The following is a 25,415-nucleotide window of genomic DNA, read 5'->3' on the forward strand; positions in this document are numbered from 1 at the left end:
AGATATATTAATATGCCATTGAATGTAACAAAAATAATATTTAAAATAAATGTAAGCATTAAGTAATTGATTAAATATGACATAAATGAATATTTCTGCTTTAATGTGCATCTTTATTTATTCATCTTTGTATTGATTCCCCTTTTAATTAATGTTAGTAATTTTTGTATTTATTATTCATTCAAAATGTATTTGTTTATGTCTTGCGATTATCGAACACTGAAATAAATAAATAAATAAATAAATAAATAAGGTCGCAGTACCACCCCAGGTCGCAATGTGTCGCTGTTTCCCCACTGCTGTCTGGATCTGATCCAACCCACCCGGATGTTTGGCGGAGCAGCAGCAGCAGCAGCAGCGGGCTGCAGGATGCACACACAGACAGCTGTCACACTGAAAACACAGTTAACACGGTTTTAATGACACTTTTATCCAACATGCGTGACAGTCAGGCGCGCGTGCACGATGCCCGATCGATCTGTCATATATGAAACTATCGATACGGCTCGTGGAAGAAGTTTATCGGCGGTTTTTCACAGATTGTGGACGGAGTTAAGTATGAGGAGTGAGAGAGGAGCTTTTGAATGGAGCTAACCGGCTAACTGTAGGCTAACAGGGTTTAATGAACTTTATCAACAGTTTGACTCAGTGACAGTAACAGAAGACAACATGGACACACTGCTGGACTTTGAGGAGTGTGTCAAAGACTCACCTGAGTTCAGGTAAGTACACATACACACTTGAGCATCTCCAAACCGCGCATGTGCAGAAGACTTGATGATGTTTTATTTATTCTGCTCAGGCTGAAGCTCGAGCTGTTTGAGGCGGATGTGTCTGCGCTCGAGACAAAACTGGATAAGGTACAAGTACTACTGTTACTGTGTTACTGTCACTGCTGCGCCTGCTACTGTTATTGTTTATACTACTGCTGCTACTACTGTTGATACTGCCGCTGCTGCTGATACTATCACTGTTACAACTAGTAATGTTATTGTTAATACTACTGCTGCTCCTACTGTGCTTCTGTCACTACTACTACTACTGTTGATACTGCTGCTGCTACTGTTGATACTGCCGCTGCTGCTGATACTATCACTGTTACAACTGCTAATGTTATTGTTAATACTACTGCTGCTCCTACTGTGCTTTTGTCACTACTACTACTGTTCATACTGCTGCTGCTACTGATAATATCAGTTACAACAACTAATGTTATTGTTAATACTACTGCTGCTCCTACTGTGCTTCTGTCACTACTACTACTGTTGATACTGCTGCTGCTGCTGCTACTGTTGATACTGTGTTACTGTTACAACTGTTACTGTGTTACTGTCACTGCTGCTGCTGCTACTACTGTAGATACTGCTGCTGCCACTGATACTATCACTGTTACAACAACTAATGTTATTGTTAATACTACTGCTGCTCCTACTGTGCTTCTGTCACTACTACTACTGTTCATACTGTGTTACTGTGTGACTGTTACTGTGTTACTGTGTGAATGTTACTATTGTTACTGTGTTACTGTGTGACTGTTACTATTGTTACTGTGTGAATATTACTATTGTTACTGTGTTACTGTGTGACTGTTAATGTGTTACTGTGTGACTGTTACTATTGTTACTGTGTGAATATTACTATTGTTACTGTGTTACTGTGTGACTGTTAATGTGTTACTGTGTTACTGTGTGACTGTTAATGTGTTACTTTGTGAATGTTAATGTGTTACTGTGTGAATGTTACTATTGTTACTGTGTGAATGTTACTATTGTTACTGTGTTACTGTGTGACTGTTAATGTGTTACTGTGTGAATGTTACTATTGTTACTGTGTGAATGTTACTATTGTTACTGTGTTACTGTGTGACTGTTAATGTGTTACTGTGTGAATGTTACTATTGTTACTGTGTTACTGTGTGACTGTTACTATTGTTACTGTGTTACTGTGTGAATGTTACTATTGTTACTGTGTGAATGTTACTATTGTTACTGTGTTACTGTGTGATTGTTAATGTGTTACTGTGTGACTGTTAATGTGTTACTGTGTGAATGTTACTATTGTTAACTGTGTTTCTGTCACTGCTGCTACTACTAGTGTTGATACTGCTGCTGGTACTTCTGCTATTACTGTTACAACTACTACTACTGTTATTGTTACTACTACTACTACTACTACTATTACTACTACTGATACTGTGTTACTGTTACTGCTGCTACTGTTACATTTAATAGTACTGCTGCTTATCCTACTACTTTCATTACTGCTATTACCACAGCTACTTCTTCTGCTGTTAATACTGCTTATGCTGCTGCCACTACTACTGTTACTACTGCAGCTATTACTACTACTACTGTAGCTACAACTGTTACAGTGGTACTGATACTGTTTTTGTTGCTACCACTACTACCACTGCTGTTACTGCTGCAGCTTCCACTCCTACTGTTAATACTGCTGCTACTACTACTACTGTTACTACTACAACTACTACTCTGTTAATACTGCTGCCGCTGTAGCTACTACTACAACTTTCATTACTGTTACTACAGCAGCTACTTCTTCTACTGTTAATACTGCTGCTGAGGCTGCTACTACAACTACTTCTACCGTTACTACTGCAGCTACTGCTGTTACTGTTACTGTCAATACTACTACTACTACTGTTACTATATTACTGTTACTACTACTACTACTACTACTAATAATAATAATAATAATAGTACTGTTACTACTGCAGCTACTACTATTTTTACTGTTAATACTACCACTGCTACAACTACTGCTGCTACCACTGTTAATAGTATTATTGCTACCAGGCTTCTACGTTACTATTGTTAATGATACGAATTGGGTTAACACTGTTACCGTGTTGTGTTACCACTTACTTTTACTATTACTACTACTACTATTTCTGTTATGACTAATTTTACTGTTTATATTGCTACTACCACTGTTACTTCTACTGTCACCACTATTACTTCTACTGTTACTGTTAATACTGCCGCTGCTGCGACTGCTAATGTTACACCTGTTGATACTGTTACTGCCACTATGACTACTACTAGTGTCAAAACTGTTAATGCTACTTTTGCTACTGTTTCTATTATGACTTATGGAGCTGCTGCTATTACTACCACTACTACTGTCTCTGTCACTACTGCAGATACGTCTTCTGTGGTGTGACTCGTGTGTATCTGCTGCCCCCCTGTGGCTGACACAGTTTATATATCAATACACAATAGCTTGTTATTTTATCAACATTTGTTGTTGTATACCTGTACTTATGTACCTGTGAGGAGATCTTATCTGTCTGTAATCTTTGTCTCTGACCAATCAGGTGATGAAGCTGTGCAGTAAGATGGTGGAGGCGGGTCAAGCCTACAGTGCAGCCAATCAGCTGTTCCTGACCGGCCTGGCTGAACTTTCCACGTACAACAAGAAGGACGGCGTCATCACCGTATGGAGCTAATTAATGCTAATAAATGTGATGTTTTGTTATAAACTGATCCACCAGTAGTTTGTATAAGAGTGGAAAAGGCCTCTCGGCAGTGTGTTGGTTCTGGTGGCAAATGGTTGGCATCTCACTATTGTTTTCACGGTCTCCTGTGAAGTGTTTCATACTGACTTCCTGTTTTCTTCCATGTCAGAACTGTCTGAACCAGTTCAACCAGGGCCTGCAGGAAATGGTCAGCTTCCACACGGTGAGTGCACACACACACACATCCTGTTTTCTGTGTATTAAATGTTTTATCCCTGTCTTTGCTTTAACATGGTGTAAGTTTGGGCTGCAACTAATTTTTTGAGTCGGGGATGAATGACCCTCCTTCTACTTCAATGTGGAAATCTGTGATCTCCAAGGTTGTGACAATCCTGTTTGGATGGAAGGACTTGTCTTCATTGTGGGGCAGTAATAATATTACTTTTTACAGTAAGAAGTAGTGTAATTAATTACCAAAAAAAATTCAGTAAAACAGTCACCCCAAAACTAGGGATAGACCGATATGGATTTTTTAGGGCCGATGCCGATACCGATTTTTTTCCATCACCCTTAGCCGATGACCGATTATGGACTGCCGATTTTCTTGAGCCGATATTTGGGGCCGATACTGCTTTTGCTCCCTCAATTTACATAAAAAAATGACACAATGATAACAAATATTACAGGTCTCAAGTTTAAAATAAGAAACATTTATTGAACAGTAAAAAATACTAAAACAAGATGGAAAGTTGAGGTAGAACAAGTAGAATATTATTATTATACATTCAAATAAAAAAAGAGTTCAGTGCTCTTAAATCTTCCAGTAATGTCTTTATAAAATAAACAAATATTTAAGCTGAAGCATAAATAAAACAACAACTACTGTACACAGTAGGATTCAACAGCTTTGTTCAACTTAACCACATATTTTCAAATGAAAAAAGTGCCAGGGAAAAATAAATCCACGAACCCACGCGCGTATCGGCCGATGCCGATACAAGTAAAAAACTCAAATATCGGTCCGATATATCGGCTGGCCGATGTATCGGTCTATCCTTACCCAAAACCAAACAACTCGTTACAACTTTACTGTTTGTTATCACGTCACCACTAACTTGAAAAACAGCGTCAGCGGCTAGTTTCCAGGGAGGGTGGGTGATGGTCACAACCACGCACAGTATGGGTATAAAATACTTGACTGCAAGATTAACAGTGCATCAGTCTTCATAAAAAGCGTACACCCTTTTGTGGCGCTAAGCTACAAAGACTAATGCAGACAGGTTTGGGGGGAAAAAAAAAAACAGCGTCACATCAGCGGTCTCATTTTTGTATTTGTTGCACTGCGCATGCACGTCTCAAAACAGCAAGCTAGTTTGCAAGATGGAAACGCTTTCCTTAGCAGCTGGAAATATTACATTTACTTTGATATTGTCAGGTGGAATGGAAAACACATCCTCAAACCACTGGTCTGAAACACCTACTATGACCGACAACACACCATGGAACTCCAGGACATACGCCCCACCGTGGAGGTCTGGTGTAGCCTCACTGGTTAAACAACCAAAACTGGATTTAACTTGTGGACAGCTGCAGGCTACAAAAAACTAATGAAACCTGCAGATAGATATGTTGTGGAGAAAATGTTGCTCCACGAGTGACTCTCCGTCTTTCACCCTGAGCCTAGGGAATATAACGATTACAGGCAACTGTAGGCCCCTATGCTAAAAAACAAAAAATCATTTGCCAGTGATCTAGCTTCAGCCACACTTACCAGCAGTTACCCTGACATTCACACAAGGGCACACATCTGAATTTTGGGGAGATGTGCAATTACCAATTTTATGGGGTGTAATGGAAAGTAGTATGAGGACTAGTGTAACAAATTACTGTTGTCAGAGAGTGATAAGTAATTTTATCACTTTTGAAAAGAATAATGAATAATATATTACATTTTTAGAGTAACCAGCCCAACGCTGCTCGTCTTGTTCCAGAGAAATGGAAGAAGCCGCTGAAATCTCTGATAGTTCAAATGGAAGATATTTGTGGACAAATGTCTGAGTTGGGGACAGTTCAGAAAATCTCACGGATAATAATTAAACAGGTCTAACAGACTCTGGTCCGGGGGCCCCTGTCGTCTCAGGCCCCTGGACCAGAGCCTGTTAGGCTTGTTCAGTATCCATCCATGAGGTCGATGCAGCTGATGATATTGTTTCTCTGTCTTTCTTTTGTCCTCAGATGTTGTTTGATCAGACTCAGAGAGCCATCAGTCAGCAGCTGAGCAACCTCTGTACACAGTAGGTCCAACACACACACACACACACACACACACACACACTCAGACATGGTCAACGGTTACTTGTACATATCAGGACCTCTGGTTGTGCTTTATTTATTTATTTATTTTTTGTTAAGATCTGTTTTTATTGAAAGAAGCTCAATTTTCAGCGCAATTACCCAAACTTTTCCATCTGTGCATGAAAGAATAGATTTAAAAGAAAGAACAAATACACTACTGTACAGAAACAAATACACTTGTAGAAAGAGAGGCTAATTATAAGACTGATAATCAATCAAGTGATCAGTGCCCTTATTGTCATTGCACAGCTGTACAACGACATTAGGTGTCTCCAGTAGATCATACAGAAATTCACAGACAAGCAGACACATTAAAGACTTGATATACATGAGTATAAAAACAATAGATAACTATTAAAGCAGAGTAAGTACAATACATTATTGCACAGTCACGAAATATTGCACATATTCAGGATATTCTCTTTAGTTGTTGCGTTATTGCGCAAATCTCATAGCTGGGTTATTCACATTTTAATTCTTTAAAGCATTTGGGTAAAAGCTTTTTAGGAAGTGCGAGCTTTTAGGGACCTTTAGTGGCTTCCTGAGGGCATGGTGATGTTTGTGGCCTGACAAAGACATTGGGTTCTGTAAATGTCCAGGTAATGTAAATTTTAAAGCTTTATAAATACTCTGACTCCTGAAACCTTGTCCCAACAATCAGCAGCCATTACCTATTACCTATCCTTAGTTTCCTTAGTTAGTAATGTCATTAAGAAATGGCAGTTAACAGGAACTGTGGAGGTCAAGCTGAGGTCTGAAAGACCAAGAAACCCCCCCGAGAGAGCTGCTCGTAGGATTGTTAAAAAGGCAAATCAAAACCCTCGTTTGACTGCAAAAGACCTGCAGGAAGATTTCTCAGACTCTGGAGTGGTGGTGCACTGTTCTACTGTGCAGACACACCTGGACAAATATGACCTTCATGGAAGAGTCATCAGAAGAAAACCTTTCCTGTGTCCTCACCACAACATTCAGCCTCACAAGTTTGCAAAGGAACATCTGAACAAGCCTGATGCTTTTTGGAAACAAGTCCTGTGGACTGATGAAGGTAAAACAGAACTTTCTGGACACAATGAGCAAAGGTATGTTTGGAGAACAAACTGTTAAACACGGGGGTGGATGGATGATGCTTTGGGCTTGTGTTGCAGCCAGTGGCACGGGGAACATTTCACAGGTAGAGGGAAGAATGGATTCAGTTAAATTCCAGCGTCACAGCATCTGTAAAAAAGCTGCAGATGAAGAGAGGATGGCTTCTACAACAGGACAATGATCCTAAACACACCTCCAGATCCACAATGGACGACCTCAAGAGGAGCCAGCTGAAGGTTTGACCACGCCCCTCACAGTCCCCCGACCTAAACATCATTAAACATCTGTGGATAGAGCTCAAAGAGCAGAGCATGAAGACGGCCCAAGAATCTCACAGAGCTAGAAGCCTTTTGCAGGAAGAACGGGTGAAAATCCTCCAAACAAGAACTGAAAGACTCTGAGCTGGATACACAAAGTGTTTAGAAGCTGTGATACCTGCCAAAGGGGGTGCTACTGAGCACTGACCATGCAGGGTGCCCAAACTTTTGCTTCAGGTCCTTTTCATTTTTTGTTAATTTGAAACTGTAAAAGATTTTGACCAGGGGTGCCCAGACTTTTGCATGCACCTGTACAATCATGACGTTGACGATTACAATAACGATGTGTCTCTGAGGTTCCTGCCCCAGCTGCTGGAGACCAGGAGGGAGTTTGTCCGGATAGGGGACGACCTGGAGACGGCGGCAGTCAAGAATGCTCAGGTGTCTCGCCACAAACCTGGTGATGCAGAGCGGGCGAGTCACCTGCTGCTTGCCACACGCAAATGTTACCAACACTTCGCCTTGGACTACTGTCTGCAGGTACACACACACACACACACACACACACACACACACACACACACACACAGCTGCCATCATATCACATCACCGCACATTTTATTTCCATGTTTGAACAACAGAGAATGAAATATTCCACACGTTTCAATTGTTTTCAGCTCAACACCTTCAAGACTCAGCAGAGAATCGACATCTTAAACTCAGTGAGTTGTTTAATTTTACAGTCATATTTATGTATGTTGTTGTTTTAAAGGAGTAGTTCAACATTTTGGGAACAAAGCGTATTCTTTCTGTGAGAGTGAGATGTGGAGACCAATCTTGTGTCAGGATGTGGTTAGCCTAGCTTAGAATCAAGACCATAAGCAGGGGAAACAGCTCGTCTGGCTCTGTCCAAAGTTCAAAAATAGTGAGCTCAAAGTTTTGGATAAACAGTTGGAGTTGTTTTGAAATGTGTGTATTGTTGTCTGTTGTCAGGTGTTTTCCTTCGTCCATGCTCAGTTCACCTTCTTCCACCAAGGCTTTGACCTGCTCAGGGACCTGGAGCCCACCATGAAAACCATGGCAACACAGGTCCTGACCTCTGACCCCTTTCTGTTTCACTTTTATCTTAATTATCACCTAAACGTATGAAATCCAGCTCACTCTGTGTGCTTGTTTTCTCTATCCAGCTGTCGCAGTTATCATCAGACTGTGCAGTTAAGAGAAAAGACCTGGAGAACAGACACCTGCTGGTGCAGCAGAGAGTAAGAACGTCACCTCTATCGGTCCATCTGTCTGTCAAGATCTCTGCCACTGATAACTCTATCTTTATTGTATAGGCCAGTGTTCATTTTGAGAGTTATTATAGATTTACTCTTGTGTTGTTGTCTGTTGTCTCCCTACACCACGCTCATGTCTGTGCAGTGAATGTGAGGCTACTTAGCTTAGCATTAAGACTGGAAACAGGTGGAAACACCTTGTCTGGCTCCACTCAAATGTAATAAAATCCACCTAAACTCACTGGCATGTTGTATGTTTAATCCGTACAATAACCAAAAGTGTTCTGCGCATAGCGCCACCTGAAATTGTTGTTTTGTGTGTTTTCAGGATGCTTCAGGAGAGCCAATGGTCAGCCCTTGCCCTGGGAGTGATGACATCATCCAGGGTTACCTCTTCAAACGCTCCCGGAGGAAATCCAAAACCTGGAAGAGGTACAATGCTACTGGTTTTTCTGCTGATCAAGGAGAGCTTCAATTAAAGGTCCAGAGTGTAATATTTAGAGGGATTTAGTGGTGTCTAGTGGTGAGGATTGCAGATTGCAACCAGTTGAAACTTCTCCTGGTTAGAATTCCCACAGTTTTTGTTGTTCAGGAGGTTTTTACCGGGAGCTGAATTATCTGCAGATGTCTTTTCCTCTCCAAAACAAATGGTCCAGTTAATTTAAACCAGTAAAACCAATGCATAAATAAGTTACACAAAAAGTGATCCAACGCTCACTGGAGAGGCCTGTAATTACAGTGGCTGATGAGAAACTGTGAATGAGCCTATCTAGAGCCAGTGTTTGGTTTGTCCATCCTGGGCTACTGTAGAAACACAGTGGTGCAACATGGCGATCTCCATAGACGAGGACCTGCTCCCCATGTAGATATAAATGGCTCATTCTAATGAAAACACGATTCCTTATTTTCTGGTGATTATAGACTAAAGAAAACATACTTAAAAACATATCCCCCTTAACCCGACACACTGGACCTTAAAAAGTGTGTATTTAATCTGTGTGTATGTGTTTGTTAAGGTCTTATATCATTCATAATAGGACTAAACTTTATTCTAATATTCAAACTCATTTCAGGTGCTGGTTTTTCATCAGAGACAATCAACTCATTTACAGGAAGTCACACAAGGTACAACTGCTCATTTATTCAAAGTGATGTGGCAGGTCTCGGCACGTTTTGGCAGGTCTCAGTTTGGGTTAGAAATACTGAGTTTATATTTTTGCATCTTTACAAAGTGTTATAGTGTATTGTTATTGATTGACTGCAGCTTTTTTTCAGAGAATATTAACAAAACCTCAGACTTATATAATTAGTTTAACCTGGAAAACGCACAGAGGAGATGAAAGTGCTACATGATGTTATTTTGGTGCTGAAATAAAACAAATAAATTAAAGAACATGATGAACGAACAGAAGGAGTAACATTGTGTTTTGTGTTCGTGTTGCAGGAGGAAGCCGTGGTTCTGTTTGAGGACCTCAGACTGTGTGCTGTCAAATCACTGGAGCACATCGACCGACGTTTCTGCTTCGAGCTGCTCTCTGTTCAGAAGTAAGACTGTCACACGTTCACAATGAAGAATCAGTGGGCTGTTATTCTGTTACTGTTAGTTTTCATCAACAAATCTCATGTCCTGTGGCTCTCAGCTACAAGCGCTTTGGTTTTACTGAAGACGTAGATCTTTAAAAAACACAAACATATAGTTTTATTTTTCTTGTCAGATGCTGTGCTCTGCAGGCAGACTCGGAGCAGCTGAAGCAGGCCTGGCTCAGCGCTCTGCAGGGCAGTATCGACCTCGCCTACAGGGAGAGAGCAGACGTTCATATCACACAGGCAGGTTTTATAACCTATTATAAACTTTTAATATGTTCTAATGTAGAAATCTAAATCTGTCAATTAAGTAAAGCTGTCAGATAAATGTAGTGTGGTAAAAAGTAGCATGAAAAGAAAATACTCTAGTAAAGTACATCTAAGTGCAGCACTGTTATTATTGTAACATACAGACTTTATCCCTGCCTGTGCACAGCCTAAAGAGCTCCCCCCTCTCCTGTGTGGTGGGGACGCCTCCCCGGGGCCCCCTGCTCAGAGGCCGCCAGCGCTGAGCATGGCCCTCAGTGGCCCTGGGAACCTGCGGTGTTGCGACTGCGGCGAGGAGGATCCTCGCTGGGCCTCCATCAACTTGGGAATTACCATGTGCATTGAGTGCTCTGGCATACACAGGTAACAGGAGCTGCTCGACATCACAATATTATATTATATTTTATACCAGTGGTTCCCAACTGGTCCAGCCACAGGGACCAGATTTCTCCCTAGTCGTTAGTTCAGGGTCTACACGGTTTAATGCATTCAGTATCTTATTAGAGTTCAGCCATGTCATTGAGCTAGTTATTCACTCTACAGCAGGAAATGGAACAAAAATAAAGTGTGTTTTTTACAAACTTGACACGTTTTCAAGTCATTTTGTGGTCTATTCAGAATGGACCCACGACCCACCTTCAGACCGCGGCCGATCATTTGGGAACCACTGTTTTTTACTGTAGAAAGTACATATTTTATTCAGTACACTTTACTGTTTGACAGGCATGTCACCATACTAATGCAGAGGCTGGTTAACATGGGGCTGTCCTCAACAACCGTGGTTCGAAAACTCAGTCAATCCTATCAGACTTTAACACCCAGTGCATAAATGGTTAGGTTTCACTTCGACTGCGCCTGAAGTTTTGCTGCTTTATCCGTGCCTAGAGTATGCTCTGTGCCGTAAGATTGTGAAGCAGTCAATAACTAAACGATATATATATATATATATATATATATATATATATATATATATATATATATATATTCTGACAGCGCTCCAAATGAATAGTAGATTTCAAAAAATAGAAAATCAAAACATGGCGGCAGATGTTTTCATTGTTACGGGTCACCACAAAGAAATTAATGTGTGGGAAAGCCTAATAAATCCCATATACTTAAACAAACACTCCTTTATTAACAAGATTTATATATAATTTAAATTGTATTATTGATCCCTGATGATCCGCCTCCAACACAAAGTACTAGTCTATGTGGGTTCATCAGATTTTGTGGGCGAGGAAACATATTTTAATATACAGCCCACAGTAAATAAACATTTCTCCTCCATTGTCGTAGTTGTTCAGGACTTGTCCATGTAATATGTGATGGTTGGTCTATGTAGTATTTGTCCTGCCTCTCCTTGGCTATGATTGGTCGGCTTGATAAAATGATTTAGGGTTCCCACGCTCATGGAAAACCTGGAAAAGTGTTGGAATTTCAAAGGCCTGGAATGTCAAGTAAGGCAGATTAAATCAAACAACTTATTTGATGCTTGATACGGCTGGAAAAAAAACAGTTCTCATTTTTCATGACTTTTACCAGCCAAGCCTTCTGCTTTTAGACGTTACATGTATATGTGACATAGTGTGGTGGCGTTTGTTACAGGAAGTGAGACTCTCCTGCATGTGTGTGTGTAAAAAAGTACAGTCCGACAAGTGCAGCAGACACAGTGAAGTGCAAGCTTTTATGAAATGAAAATTTTATTAAGAGTCCTTGAAAATTCTGTCAGTGAAAATGTGTGGGAACCCTGATGATGAAATCAGTGTTTACCAACATTTTTCAGAAAAAAAAACACCAAACATGCAGCGCATAGTACTGAATAGACTCTCAGCACCTCATCATGCTGCTGGTGTTTGTAGCAGAGTGTAAATACACAGAGAATTAACAAAATGACGCTGGTCTCAGAAAATACACTTAAGTTTTTGACGAGTTGAGGTGGAGCTGTCGGTGCAGCTTGTTACCATGTTCCACATGTTTTTGTTGTTCTTCCTTAGGCATTTAACTGCAGACTAGAACACTTGTAGGTGTACATGTATATGTTGCCATGTCAGGTCCTGAAGAATTGCATCCCTGCTCCCTACAGTACAAGAGAAAAACTAGTACTGCCATGCTTACAGAATTTTGGCATCAACTTGGTAACCAAGTATCAGTACCCATGACACTGTATGATATTATTCATGTGATGTGACTTAACAACATGAATCTAACAAATATATATGATGTCATGATGTTTCCAGGAGCCTGGGTGTCCACCTGTCTAAGGTGAGATCTCTCACTCTGGACTCATGGGAGGCTGAACAGCTGAAGGTAATGGCAACCCAAAACTCTCCCATTGTATACTCGAGATCTTTACCCTCTCTGATGGTGTATATTGACACCAAACTCTTCTTCTTCTTCTTCACCTGTAGCTGCTCTGTGTTCTGGGAAATGATGTCATGAACCGGATCTATGAGGCGCGATGTTCAGAGGAAGGGCGGATCAAACCCAGCGCCAACAGCCCGCGGTAAAATCACTTCTAATTGATTTTTGTATCTCGTTAGTGAGACATTAAAGGGTAACTGGTATTTTTCAACCTGGAACCCATTTTCACATGTTTTTTTGTCTAAGTGACCACTGGGAACAACAGTTTTTGAAACTGGAAGGCTGTAGCCAGTAGCGAAACAGTCTGCAATGTAATCACTCAAAGCAATTATACACTGTCAGTTTTTTGTCACTGACAGGCTTCGATTGTTTAAAGTGTCTGACAACATTATGGAAAGGATCCCTACAGAGATAAACCATTTTGTTAAAGAGTAAAATCCTTTTTGTTTAACCATAAACAGCCCTGAAATTGCCATCGCCAAATACACCAGACTCCATTTAAATAAATTGTAATTTTAGCGTGTATAGAGGCATCATGTTTTCACATCTAACTGGGTGAATTAAGGGTTTATTTTAACCAATGCAGAGTTGGTGATTATTAGAACAGTAGAAAGAAAAACTAGGATGGCTTTTGTGAGTCAGTTAGACACAAAAACGGAGGGAAAAGGGTCCAGGTTGAAAAATACCAGAGTTGCCCTTTAAGTCAGAGACTTGGGCCCTGTTATACTGTTTTAAGTGTCAGGTGTTATTTACAGCTTCAGAAATGCTTAACTTTAGCCTGGTTTTCTGTCAATCTAAAAATAATAACACAGGGTGTTTTTGGCTGCTGATAAGTAAGAAAACTAAACATAAAAAAAAAAAATTTCTTTTTTTTCCGTTCCTCCAGGACAGAGAAAGAGACATGGATCAAAGAGAAATATGTGGAGAAGAGATTTGTGCAGAGCAGCAGCTCAGCTGGAGCTCGTAAGTCTAACAGAAAAGTGAAGTTATTTAAAAAGACCGAAATGTCTCAACAACCATTTGGGAGTTTGCCATGAAGTTTGGTTCAGACTATTATTATCTATATATACTATTATTATTATTATTATAATTATAATACTAACTATTATTATTTCTCCAGCTAGAGTTCTCCCAAACAAAGACAATTTCGCACCCTGATTTCATACACATAAACAGGTTTTAAATATTAGCTTTTATTGGTGTTGTCTTTTTCAGATGGTGGAAAAGGCGAGGCCGGGCTGCGTCTGTATCGGGCTGCGCTGGCCGGAGACCTGATTGCCATGGCAGCAGCATTGGCACAGGGGGCAGAGGTCAACGGGAGTATCGCTGAGAAAGGGGGACACACAGCTCTAATAGGAACTGCTGTCGGGGTGAGGAGGCGCCATGAACACAAAATATAATGATGCAATTGTAACAAAACTCTGCTACAAGTAAAAGTCGTGCATTCAAAACTGTACTTAAGTAAAATAAATGATAATAATAATAATAATAATAATAATAATAATAATAATAATAATAAAGCTTTATTGCAGACACAGGTCCATATAACACAACATACAGTATAAATAGTATAAAAAAGGAAATACAAAAAATTGTGTATATTATAAAATATACAAGCTATTGCACCAATGCCGTCTCAGCCTAGAAGTGAATCTATAGCAGCTTTTCAGGGGGCTGACTATGGCTTCAATTATGTGGTTCCCTGACTTGTCCAAGCGGCACATAAAACTAAACATCAGCTGTCTTAAGAGTGCCTCACAGGTTGCCACTCTAGCGGACACGAACAACTGACTGGCACTATGCCACCTAGGGACACAAAGCAGCAACCTCATTGCATCATTCTATGCTACCTAAGCCTCTGCATACTCTTTTTCTTATAGTTAGACCACAATTGAGCAGTGTATAACGGTGTGATGTAGGTTCTGAACAGGGAACACTTCACAGAGTCAGAGCACATAGAAAACTTCTTTATAAGCATGTTAGCTTGAGAATAAATTTTACAGCGCTGTCGAAAGAGGTCTGAATGAATCAGCAAAATGTATTAAATTTTTTAAGGTTATGCTCATTTTTACTCCCTTATATACTGTTGAGTAGTTTAATCTACAGCAGTGCATCATATTCTATAAGATCATCTCTAAAAAGTCAGAAAAACAGCCCCATTTTTAGCATAGCGATTACTTTTCTAGCTGATCCTCTTGGATCCTCTTCATTTAGCTTAAGAGGTAGGAGAATAACACTTGCAATGTTCCTAAAAGTCCAGCTGATGTGAAGCCTCAGGTAAAGCAACCCAATTGCCAGAAGAAATGCTAGCACTGTTTCTGCAAATCAAGGATACATTACCTTTGGACATTATTATGTAGCAGATATGTTGATACTTTACATTTCATCAAGTTTCAACCACTCTGTGGTTAATGTGTGGTTATAAAGATCATGTTTTGGCCTTATACCAGGTTTGTTGCTACAACTGCCGCTAGAAGAGCAGCTGTGTCTCAGTAAAAAACAAACAGCTGCTTTTCGTGCCACTATCCCCACTAGAAACGTTTGCCACCAAACACCCACGTTTGGTCCCTAAAAAGCTGCTGGAAAAACGACGAAAGGTTGCTAAAAGATCAACCAGTTGTATTAGCTGTTGATCTTGAACAGTGGTCTGCAGCTTGGCAGTCGTCTTACCTAGGTGACACACCATCCACATTCCCCTCCTCCTCCCAATGACAAAGTCAGCTGATATACTATGTCACTTTAGAAATGTTGATATGATACATATGAAATGTATAAATGTGACATATTTGTGCTTTGCAGAAACAACATTTTCTTCCGGGGAGTAAAAGAGCACTTCAAGTCTTCACCTGTGCCTGTTGGTTGTATTTCTATTTCTGTGCTGTCTGCAGGGGTCACTGTTAGCTTGTGAGTTCCTGCTGCTGAACGGAGCAAACGTCAACCACCGAGACCAGAGAGGACAGGGAGCACTGCATGCTGCTGCCACCGCTGGACACACAGGGTAATCACAAACACACACAGCCACACACTGACCCTGTTTAAATGAACTGGAATAAACTCCTCTGATTTTCCTTGGCTGTGTGTAGACAGGTGTGTTTGCTGCTGAAGAGAGGAGCCAATCAGTATGCTGTAGACGAGAGGGGACAGGACCCATTGGCCATCGCCGTAGAAACAGCCCATGCTGACATCGTCACACTGTGAGTGATTGCTTTATATTAATATGCAAAGAGTGTTTAATATGGTTGTGGAAGCTTCAGTTCATATTGAGTCAGGATGTAGTTAGCCTAGCTTAGCATAAAGACTGGAAGCAGGAGGAAACAGCTAGCCATGCTACATGGCCACGCCTTTGTTGCATTTTGGGTCCTGTACCTTGTATACGTTATACACGGTCCAGAACAAGAACCCTACTGTCCACTTGTGTCGTGAGCTTCTTCACTGATGAGTTAACTTTTAGTACAGGTAGGCTACCAAACACTAGCCTACGACTTACATGTTGATTTAAATGTTTCAGACTGCGGATGGCCAGGATGAACGAAGAGATGAGAGATTCAGAAGGAGTCTTTGGAGCTGTGGGTGAGTAGACAGTCAACATGAAAAAACACACGCTCTAATATACACTGTATGTACAGTCTGTACACAGAAGCACACTGACCGTAAATCTTTCCTCAGGAGACGACCAGACGTTTCAGGACATCTTCCGTGACTTCAGCGACATGGCGTCACATGACCCAGAGAGGCTCAGCAGACGGCAGTTCAGCCGCGGAGGCGAGGAAGAGGAGGAGGAAGAGGAGGAGGGGGTGGAGGGAGGTGCAGGAGGAGGAGAAATGGTGAATAGCCAACACAGTGTTGAGAAGAGGACAGAATGACAGAAACTGAGAATGGGAGCCTCTCGGACTGCAGACCCTCTCCACTCCATGACCACTGGGTTACCACGGTAACAGTTTGGATGGAGAAGCGTTAATTTTAACCTGTAAAAGAGTTGACTGACTGCTTCATGTAAACAATGTCTATAAAATGTTCTAAAACATAGCAGATATGATAATATAGTGGAGTATACTCTTTACAGTAACATTGAAAGTATACTTTATGTACGGTTACTGCAGTTGGAAAAAGTGTTACTAGTATTCACAATGACGGAGGAGAAACTTAATTTCATCATCAGTTAATCTGCAAATTATTTTCTGTGTAGATCGTTTGGTCAAATAGTCACATTGACTTAATACTCACATACTCACGTAGAAGCAGACAAGTGTTTTTCTTTAACTTATTATGACGTAAATATTGTGTGCACAATGCTGTAGGATAATGAGATCATCGGCATTTAGGTTGGTTCACTGTAAGCCTCGTTTTATCATGCAGCTCTGTTTGCCACAGAGTACCATCTCCCTGGAACATGAAGGCTCCATTTATGACACAAAGAAAGTGCATCAAACACTCAGCAACCAAAACAGGAAGAGGATATTGCTTATGTTTTCCCCTAGTAGCTATTGGTAGCTATCCCCAGTTATCCCCAGTAGAGGAAATGGAAGACTGAGGAACAACTCAAGTATCTGTGGAAAACAAAATGCAGTGTGTTCAATGTTGTTGGTAGTTTCAGTGCACCATTTATCCTGTTCTTGTACCGGCAGCTCATTTAGGTTTTATTATAAGCTCTTTTTAGAGATCGTGCTATAGAGCCGCTACGAAGTCCCTTTATCACAGCACCTTCGTTTTTTGACACAGAACCAAACAACAGTGGCATCATGCCACTCCAGTATGTGATTTTAGACAGCTTACCGGCATGACGGGCATGACAAGTACCACAACAGCATTGGTCTCTAGTTGTAGCTCATATAACATACGTGTCGGCAGTGCTTTGTAAACAATAAGAGTGGCGTAACATGGCAAGGACATAATTTACCTTCCCTGTTATATGGCAGCTGATCTCATCCTTTGCTCGGAGGGTGAGGAGCTGCTGGACCTCCTTTTTTCCCAATTTTCGGGCATTTCCGGCCGCTGTTCTTCTTAGAGTTAGCTGCTAACTGCTATCAGCTGCTTTTTAAATTCCCCGTGGTGGGCCGCACGCATAACACATCATCAAAACACCCCACCCAGGCCACCCACGATCCCGTCCTGCTGGCTGTTGTCTTTATACAGACATTGTTTCGGTGCTGTTACTACCTCTGATGCCAGCTTAAAGGCGAGACCACTCTGTCCCCCCATTCCACAATTGTACCCTTTACACAGCACAGAGAGGAGGAATTACAGCATGAAAGTCACGCCTTGAAGATGCAGTGTAAAAGGGTCTATAGAAAAAGTTCTTTTACATGGCAGAGAAAACTTACAAAATATGTAAACAAAGAGTCAAAACCAGCTGACTGGTTGTTTTCTAGATTGTTGCTTAGTCCATTGTTGACTTTTCATCTAGCGCCATTGTCAGTTCAGTCAGTTCTGTAAAGACGGAGGCCAGCCAACTGGAAGCAAAGACTACTTAGACTGAACACTGAACAAATGCCTAGGATTTGAGCTGTTTATGGCTGTTCCAGATGATAGAGTTTGAGAGTCTGAAATGTTCAGCAGGACGTTCAGGGTGACGGTGACGTAAACAGGTTAAGTTAGCTCTCCAGGCTAATGTGCACTAACTCCGTTTATGTGAATCGAAATGTGACACCAGTAGGGTGGCAGCGGTGCAGGAACCATCTCAGAAAATATCCCAGTTTTACAGAACCATTAGTTCTGTCAGTTACAATGACCTTTAAAGTAATGAGAATAGTAGGGCTTTTTTAGTTATAAGACTTTTTATTTCTATAATTAAAACTTGCAACAATTTTTTAAAATGGAAGCATGGGGAGATTCTACATCCAGTTGCATTTTTTTAATACTGTAGATAAGCAAATGCATACAGTATGATAACCGTCAAATTCTATACCATGGTATACCTCAAATATAGACCAGAGACTGTGTTGTGTTAGGTTGCTGTGAGCTGTAAATTCACCACTTCTGATCAGAAAGAAAAAGAAAAAGTTATCTCAGAGTCTGATCGGTCAAAGTCTCTCTTCCTCCAGGCAGCTCCCTCCGTCTGACTCAGACTCAGCCTAGTCTAGGTCCACTGAAAGCAAGGAACGCTCACTCTGCAGCTAAATCTGGGGACTGAAACATTCCCAAAAGTAAACAGCACACTGAGTGACTCTGACTAATTAATCCAATCTTTTAGGGGGCGGCCCTAGTTAAGAATGACGCAAAATACATCTGGACTGAGACACAGCTGTAGAAATTTTATTTGAATTACATTTCAAACCTCGTATGGGTTTCTTTACACATTTGTTTATTTGTGGCAGCCCGCAATGATCAAAACATCTGCTCCCACAAATAGATTGTCTGTTTTTGGAGCTGGACTGTTAGTTAGGAGTGCTGTTGATATATATACTGTTGAGTTATTTATAGCACTACACTGTCTGAGCGCAGAGTGTACTTTTACACAGATGGAGCAGCAGAACGTCAGGTGCATTGAAAGTGAAACTTTAACGTTTATTCTACTGGGTCTTAACTGGTTCTAACTTGCCTCTGCAGCAGCCGCTCCTCTCGATCTGATCTGATCAGCTCTGAATTGATAAACAGATCAATTATCCACACCGCGATTCACAAAGTACTGCTAAGGGGGAAAAAGAGCTCCGTCTGCACGGACCCATAAAAACATCTGAATTTAGAGAAGGAACACACACATTTTAAAGGGAAAAAAAGTTTTTCAATATTGCATGTCATAATACCATACTACTACAACCCAGTTGTCAGCTACCGCCACACAAACTCAAATTCTGTGGGAAACACTGCACTACCAGACTTTCTTAACTCAATCTTGAAATGACAAAAAAACAACAACTGTTGCTGGCAGTCTGAACAAGCCCTGAGTCTTGTTACATTTCTGTTCATAACCAAAAATATAGTTTGTCACTTCCAGTCTTTATGCTAAGCTAGGCTAACACTTCCTGACTTTGTCTTGCTGTTTGCAAGAAAATGAAGAAGCCTTATTTGAATCCAGTTACTGTCAGAGCGCCAGAGACACCATAAAGCTGATTTATGCTCAGTGTTAGATACGGACACGGACGGACCACTCTCTCTATACTCTACATTCTCTGTATTTGTGCACGTTTTCTGAAAGCTTACGGGTATAGACAAAACTGAGCAGTATCATTAGAGATCATGGGGGCATTTTAGCGTACTTCAACAAGATAGGACCATTGGACTCAACGAAGACATTTTAAAAATGGCGTAAAGGACTGAATCATTAATACTGTAAAAATAGTTCTTCGTCCATACTTCCCAATGTATTTAATGGCCTCATAAACCACAGCCATCTACGACACTGCCTCGGTTAAAAGTTACATTATCAGGACCTCCTCCACCATCGCCATGTTTGTTGTTGTCAGAAACTTTTGACCCTCCAGTGCCAGCTAGTGGATGTGGCATGGGGGTATGAGAGCAGTAACGGTCTCAACGTTTGAAATGAACGTATGTATTTTTGTATGTAAAGGGAGTTTAAACAAGCCCTTACCTGTTTACAGTGCTGTGATGATGTCACAAAGGGAGTTGGTCACCTGTTCAGCCTCCATCATGTTGGTGTGGTTACATGAATCTACGCCCCTAAAATGTTATTTAAGAATATGAATAGTTTCCATCAGTTAAAGTCCCTTCCGTCTGTATTTAATGAGCAGCACACGTTTAATTTAAATCCTCTTGTTATTCCAAGAAAAGATGCTCTAACTGTTTCACTGTGACTTAAAATTATGTCAGATATATCTGTTCATGTTGTTGTTAACAACAGTACAAAGAAAAAACTGAAGTACACTGTGTTGAAAGCTCTGGAAACATCCCAGAAATCCAGAAGTACAGTATGATCAAAAGTTATAATCCTCTAATAGTTAAATGAAATCAAACCCTGCTTTTTTCAGCCACAGCAATTTAATGCATTATTATTATTATTACTATTTTTTATTTATTTATTTTTTTAATATAATTTAATGAATGATTATCTCTCTTTATTGCAGTTTTCATTGCTTGTGGTGGAGTCTGCCATTCTTAAAGATTGCTTTTAGCTTGGACACAAACAGTAGGACGGTGTAATAGACTGAGTTTCTGGGGGGAACTGAAGCTGTGATCTCAAAGCCACCAGACTCCATTGACAAAAACAGTCATTTTACTTGGCAGAACACAAAGTTGCTGGTCTACCCAAAACTGATCTGTTAGTGTGTAAGGTGAGGCAGAGCAAATACTCAAATGCAGCGTACCCTTACGCTAATATTGACTGGTTTTTTTAGGTGTCTGAAATACATTTCTGTCCACAGCAGTGCATTGTTAAGCTTTCATGCAGGTAGATTTGGTTTATCAAAGATGATAACAGGACAACACAGAATATTTCATAATATTTTTGTGAGGCAATATCATATGGTCACACATTGCCAAGTATCTTTTTTTTTATTATATGGATTAATGATATTAAAATTCAAATTAAACTTAAGGTAGGTAACTACTAGAATAATAAAATCAATTGCTTTTTCAGTCCACTAGATACGTTTTACTGCTGCAGAAAATGGCTTAAGTGAGATGGACAGACTGAAACAGGGTGTCTACAGTAGTGTTCATTTTGAACTTACATCAGTGTGTTGTGTGTGTGAAATAGTACTTATATATGTGTCTCACACACACATACACATAAATATATGTATATTTAATGTGTATTTCTGTTGCAGGTTTGGTATTTAAATTCATATAAAGTGGTATTTAAAAAGGCCTTAAAAAGTCTTATATTTAGCTTGGTTATATCTGTAGACGAGCAGTGAAAACTTTATCTTATTAGCGAAAACAGACGCTGACAAACTTTTCCTTCAGGGACATAATTTACAGTTAAAAAAAGATAATCGCAATATATTTTATCACAATACTCAGCATATCGCAACATATATTGCAATAATACCGCATCATGACTTAAGTATTGTGATAATATTGTATCGTGGTTCCTCTGGTGATTCCCACCCCTTCTGTAAATGTTGACAACAGCAATCAACAATTTTGCGAATTTCACGTCTTTGCGTCTGAACTCAACTGCCAGTTTTCTGCCCCGAAGTGATTGTTGTTATTGTGTGACGTCAAGGGGATTTGGTCTATAATTTAACGCAATACATAAATAAAGTTGATTTGATTTTGTGATTTTATAAATCCATTAAATGGCTATTGCTGAAAAAATGCAGCCCATAAATAGAATCAAAAACTGGGTTTGATTTCATGAAAAACTGCTGAGTGGATAATGAACAGCTACTTAACAGAGACAGCAAACTAGCTCGAGGACATGGCCAAATGCAAGTATGAATGAATATATTAAACCATGTGGACCTTGAACTAATCACTAAGGAAAAATCTGGACCAGTTGGGAACCATTGGTATAAAGTGCCTTCTGGCAGAGTTTACTCCAAGATGTCACCACATTTTCTAGGTCAGGATTCAACCTCACAACCCGTCCTTCACTCTGTGGAGCTGAACATTTGACTGAAGTTTTATTTGATGTTTTGCTTCCATCTGTTTGTTTCTTTTCACATTTGTGTTCATAAAGGGATTTAATATGTAGCTGCTGCAGAGCTACATTTATCTGTTTCTTTAGACACTTTATCAACGTGTTTCAAATGTCTCATTTCAGTTTGCTGTGTCTTTGGGTGAAACCAGGTTGAAATATTTTTGTTTTTATGAATGAAGGCTGATGTGGACCAAGAGAGTGTAAAGACAGAGTCCATCCCTGAAGCAGAACACAACTGCTGTTACAGAACATCAGGTTTTTACTGATTTATTAGGAAATATTCATTTTTAAAGCCTCAGACCTGCTGAAAAAACTTCACTGCATCATTTAAAAATATGATGGAGGAGCAATATGACGTGTTTTATTCTGCTTCAGGGGGGATTTTCAACATTTCATTCCAGACTGTTACTAATGTGATGCTACTGCTTAATAAAAACTCGTTAATACGTGAAGATGACTGTCTGTTGCTTTCTTCAGGGTTCAGTCTCTGTAGGCACCTTTAGGCAGTGGTGAAGTTATTATGATTGTTCTTTCATTTATCTTACAGGACCACCCAGTGATACTGTTCTTAATGCATTCTTGGTTTTCAAAACACCCTTAATCTGACTAATTAACTAATTAAACATGAAATGAATATGGATTGAAATAAAGGGATTTAAATGCTAAAGCCCATGTACTGTATTTATTTGTATTAGCTTTTTGTCAGCCACATTTGCTAATATTCCTTTTTTTAATATAATTTTTGTTATGTATTAAGTAATGATAATGGTTTAATTCAATTCCAGGAAAATTACCAGATTCTTGATGACATACTATACTATGGCTTTTTTTGTGCGATTTTTGATGACATACTATACCATGATGTTTTTACATGCTTTTTGACGACATACTACACTATGAGGTTTTTTCATGGTTGTTGTCGACATACTGTGCTATGACTTCTTTTTCTTTCTTTTTTTTTTTTTTTTTTTTTAATTTTTGATGACAATACCACTGACTACTATTCAATGACTTCTTTTCATGTTTTTTGATGACATTCTATGACTTCTTATGACACACTATACTATGACTTTTTTATGACATGCAATAGTATGACTTTTTATAGCATACTCATCTATCACTTTTTATGGCATACTATACTATGACTTTTTTATGGCATACTATACTATGACTTTTTTATGACATGCAATAGTATGACTTTTTATAGCATGCTCATCTATCACTTTTTATGACATACTATACTATGACTGTTTTATGACATACTATACTATGACTTTTTTATGACATGCAATAGTATGACTTTTTATAGCATGCTCATCTATCACTTTTTATGACATACTATACTATAACTTTTTTATGGCATACTATACTATGACTTTTTATGGCATACTATACTATGACTTTTATGACATACTATACTATGACTTTTTTATGACATACTATACTATGACTTTTATGACATACTATACTATGACTTTTTTATGACATACTATATTATGACTTTTTTATGACATACTATTCTATGACTTTTTTATGACATACTATTCTATGACTTTTTTATGACATACTATACTATGACTGTTTTATGACATACTATACTATGACTTTTTTAATGACATACTATACTATGACTGTTTTATGACATACTATACTATGACTTTTTTATGACATACTATTCTATGACTTTTTTATGACATACTATACTATGACTGTTTTATGACATACTATACTATGACTTTTTTAATGACATACTATACTATGACTGTTTTATGACATACTATACTATGACTGTTTTATGACATACTATACTATGACTTTTTTAATGACATACTATACTATGACTGTTTTATGACATACTATACTATGACTTTTTTATGACATACTATGACTGTTTTATGACATACTATACTATGACCTTTTTAATGACATACTATACTATGACTTTTTATGACATACTATACTATGACTGTTTTATGACATACTATTCTATGACTGTTTTATGACATACTATACTATGACTGTTTTATGACATGCAATAGTATGACTTTTTATAGCATGCTCATCTATCACTTTTTATGACATACTATACTATAACTTTTTTATGGCATACTATACTATGACTTTTATGACATACTATACTATGACTTTTTTATGACATACTATACTATGACTTTTATGACATACTATGACTGTTTTATGACATACTATACTATGACTTTTTTATGACATACTATTCTATGACTGTTTTATGACATACTATACTATGACTGTTTTATGACATACTATACTATGACTTTTTTATGACATACTATTCTATGACTGTTTTATGACATACTATACTATGACTGTTTTATGACATACTATTCTATGACTGTTTTATGACATACTATACTATGACTGTTTTATGGCATACTATACTATGACTTTTTTATGACATACTATACTATGACTGTTTTATGACATACTATACTATGACTGTTTTATGACATACTATACTATGACTTTTTTATGACATACTATACTATGACTGTTTTATGACATACTATACTATGACTGTTTTATGACATACTATACTATGACTTTTTATGACATACTATACTATGACTGTTTTATGACATACTATTCTATGACTGTTTTATGACATACTATACTATGACTGTTTTATGACATACTATACTATGACTGTTTTATGACATACTATTCTATGACTGTTTTATGACATACTATACTATGACTGTTTTATGACATACTATACTATGACTGTTTTATGACATACTATACTATGACTTTTTATGACATACTATACTATGACTTTTTTATGACATACTATGACTGTTTTATGACATACTATACTATGACTGTTTTATGACATACTATACTATGACTTTTTTATGACATACTATTCTATGACTGTTTTATGACATACTATACTATGACTGTTTTATGACATACTATTCTATGACTGTTTTATGACATACTATACTATGACTGTTTTATGGCATACTATACTATGACTGTTTTATGGCATACTATACTATGACTTTTTTATGACATACTATACTATGACTGTTTTATGACATACTATACTATGACTGTTTTATGACATACTATTCTATGACTGTTTTATGACATACTATACTATGACTGTTTTATGGCATACTATACTATGACTTTTTTATGACATACTATACTATGACTTTTTTATGACATAC

General features: G+C 38.8%; 1 protein-coding gene across 1 annotated transcript; it reads left to right on the plus strand.

Annotated features, from left to right (window-relative positions):
• Positions 1 to 348: 348 nt before the first annotated feature.
• Positions 349 to 22,870, plus strand: LOC117259233 (arf-GAP with coiled-coil, ANK repeat and PH domain-containing protein 2). Its single transcript, XM_078167375.1, has 22 exons — positions 349 to 722; positions 803 to 860; positions 3,335 to 3,454; positions 3,645 to 3,698; positions 5,711 to 5,769; positions 7,530 to 7,713; positions 7,851 to 7,895; positions 8,167 to 8,262; positions 8,361 to 8,435; positions 8,779 to 8,882; positions 9,524 to 9,575; positions 9,895 to 9,995; positions 10,166 to 10,277; positions 10,471 to 10,664; positions 12,539 to 12,608; positions 12,710 to 12,804; positions 13,549 to 13,625; positions 13,878 to 14,032; positions 15,551 to 15,660; positions 15,746 to 15,856; positions 16,171 to 16,232; positions 16,329 to 22,870. The coding sequence occupies exons 1-22, from the start codon at positions 670 to 672 to the stop codon at positions 16,523 to 16,525; spliced, it is 2,184 nt and encodes a 727-aa protein (XP_078023501.1). The 5' UTR covers positions 349 to 669; the 3' UTR covers positions 16,526 to 22,870.
• The last annotated feature ends 2,545 nt before the right edge of the window (positions 22,871 to 25,415 follow it).

This window comes from Epinephelus lanceolatus, chromosome 4, assembly GCF_041903045.1.
Source record: "Epinephelus lanceolatus isolate andai-2023 chromosome 4, ASM4190304v1, whole genome shotgun sequence".
Taxonomy (NCBI): Eukaryota; Metazoa; Chordata; class Actinopteri; order Perciformes; family Serranidae; genus Epinephelus; species Epinephelus lanceolatus.

Excerpts from the sequence above, each read along its gene's own strand:
- LOC117259233 (XM_078167375.1), top strand. The coding sequence starts at position 670 with ATGGACACACTGCTGGACTTTGAGGAGTGTGTCAAAGACTCACCTGAG. Across the intron at positions 8,883-9,523 it reads AAATCCAAAACCTGGAAGAG|GTGCTGGTTTTTCATCAGAG; the intron begins GTACAATGCTAC and ends AACTCATTTCAG. Across the intron at positions 14,033-15,550 it reads TAATAGGAACTGCTGTCGGG|GGGTCACTGTTAGCTTGTGA; the intron begins GTGAGGAGGCGC and ends TGCTGTCTGCAG.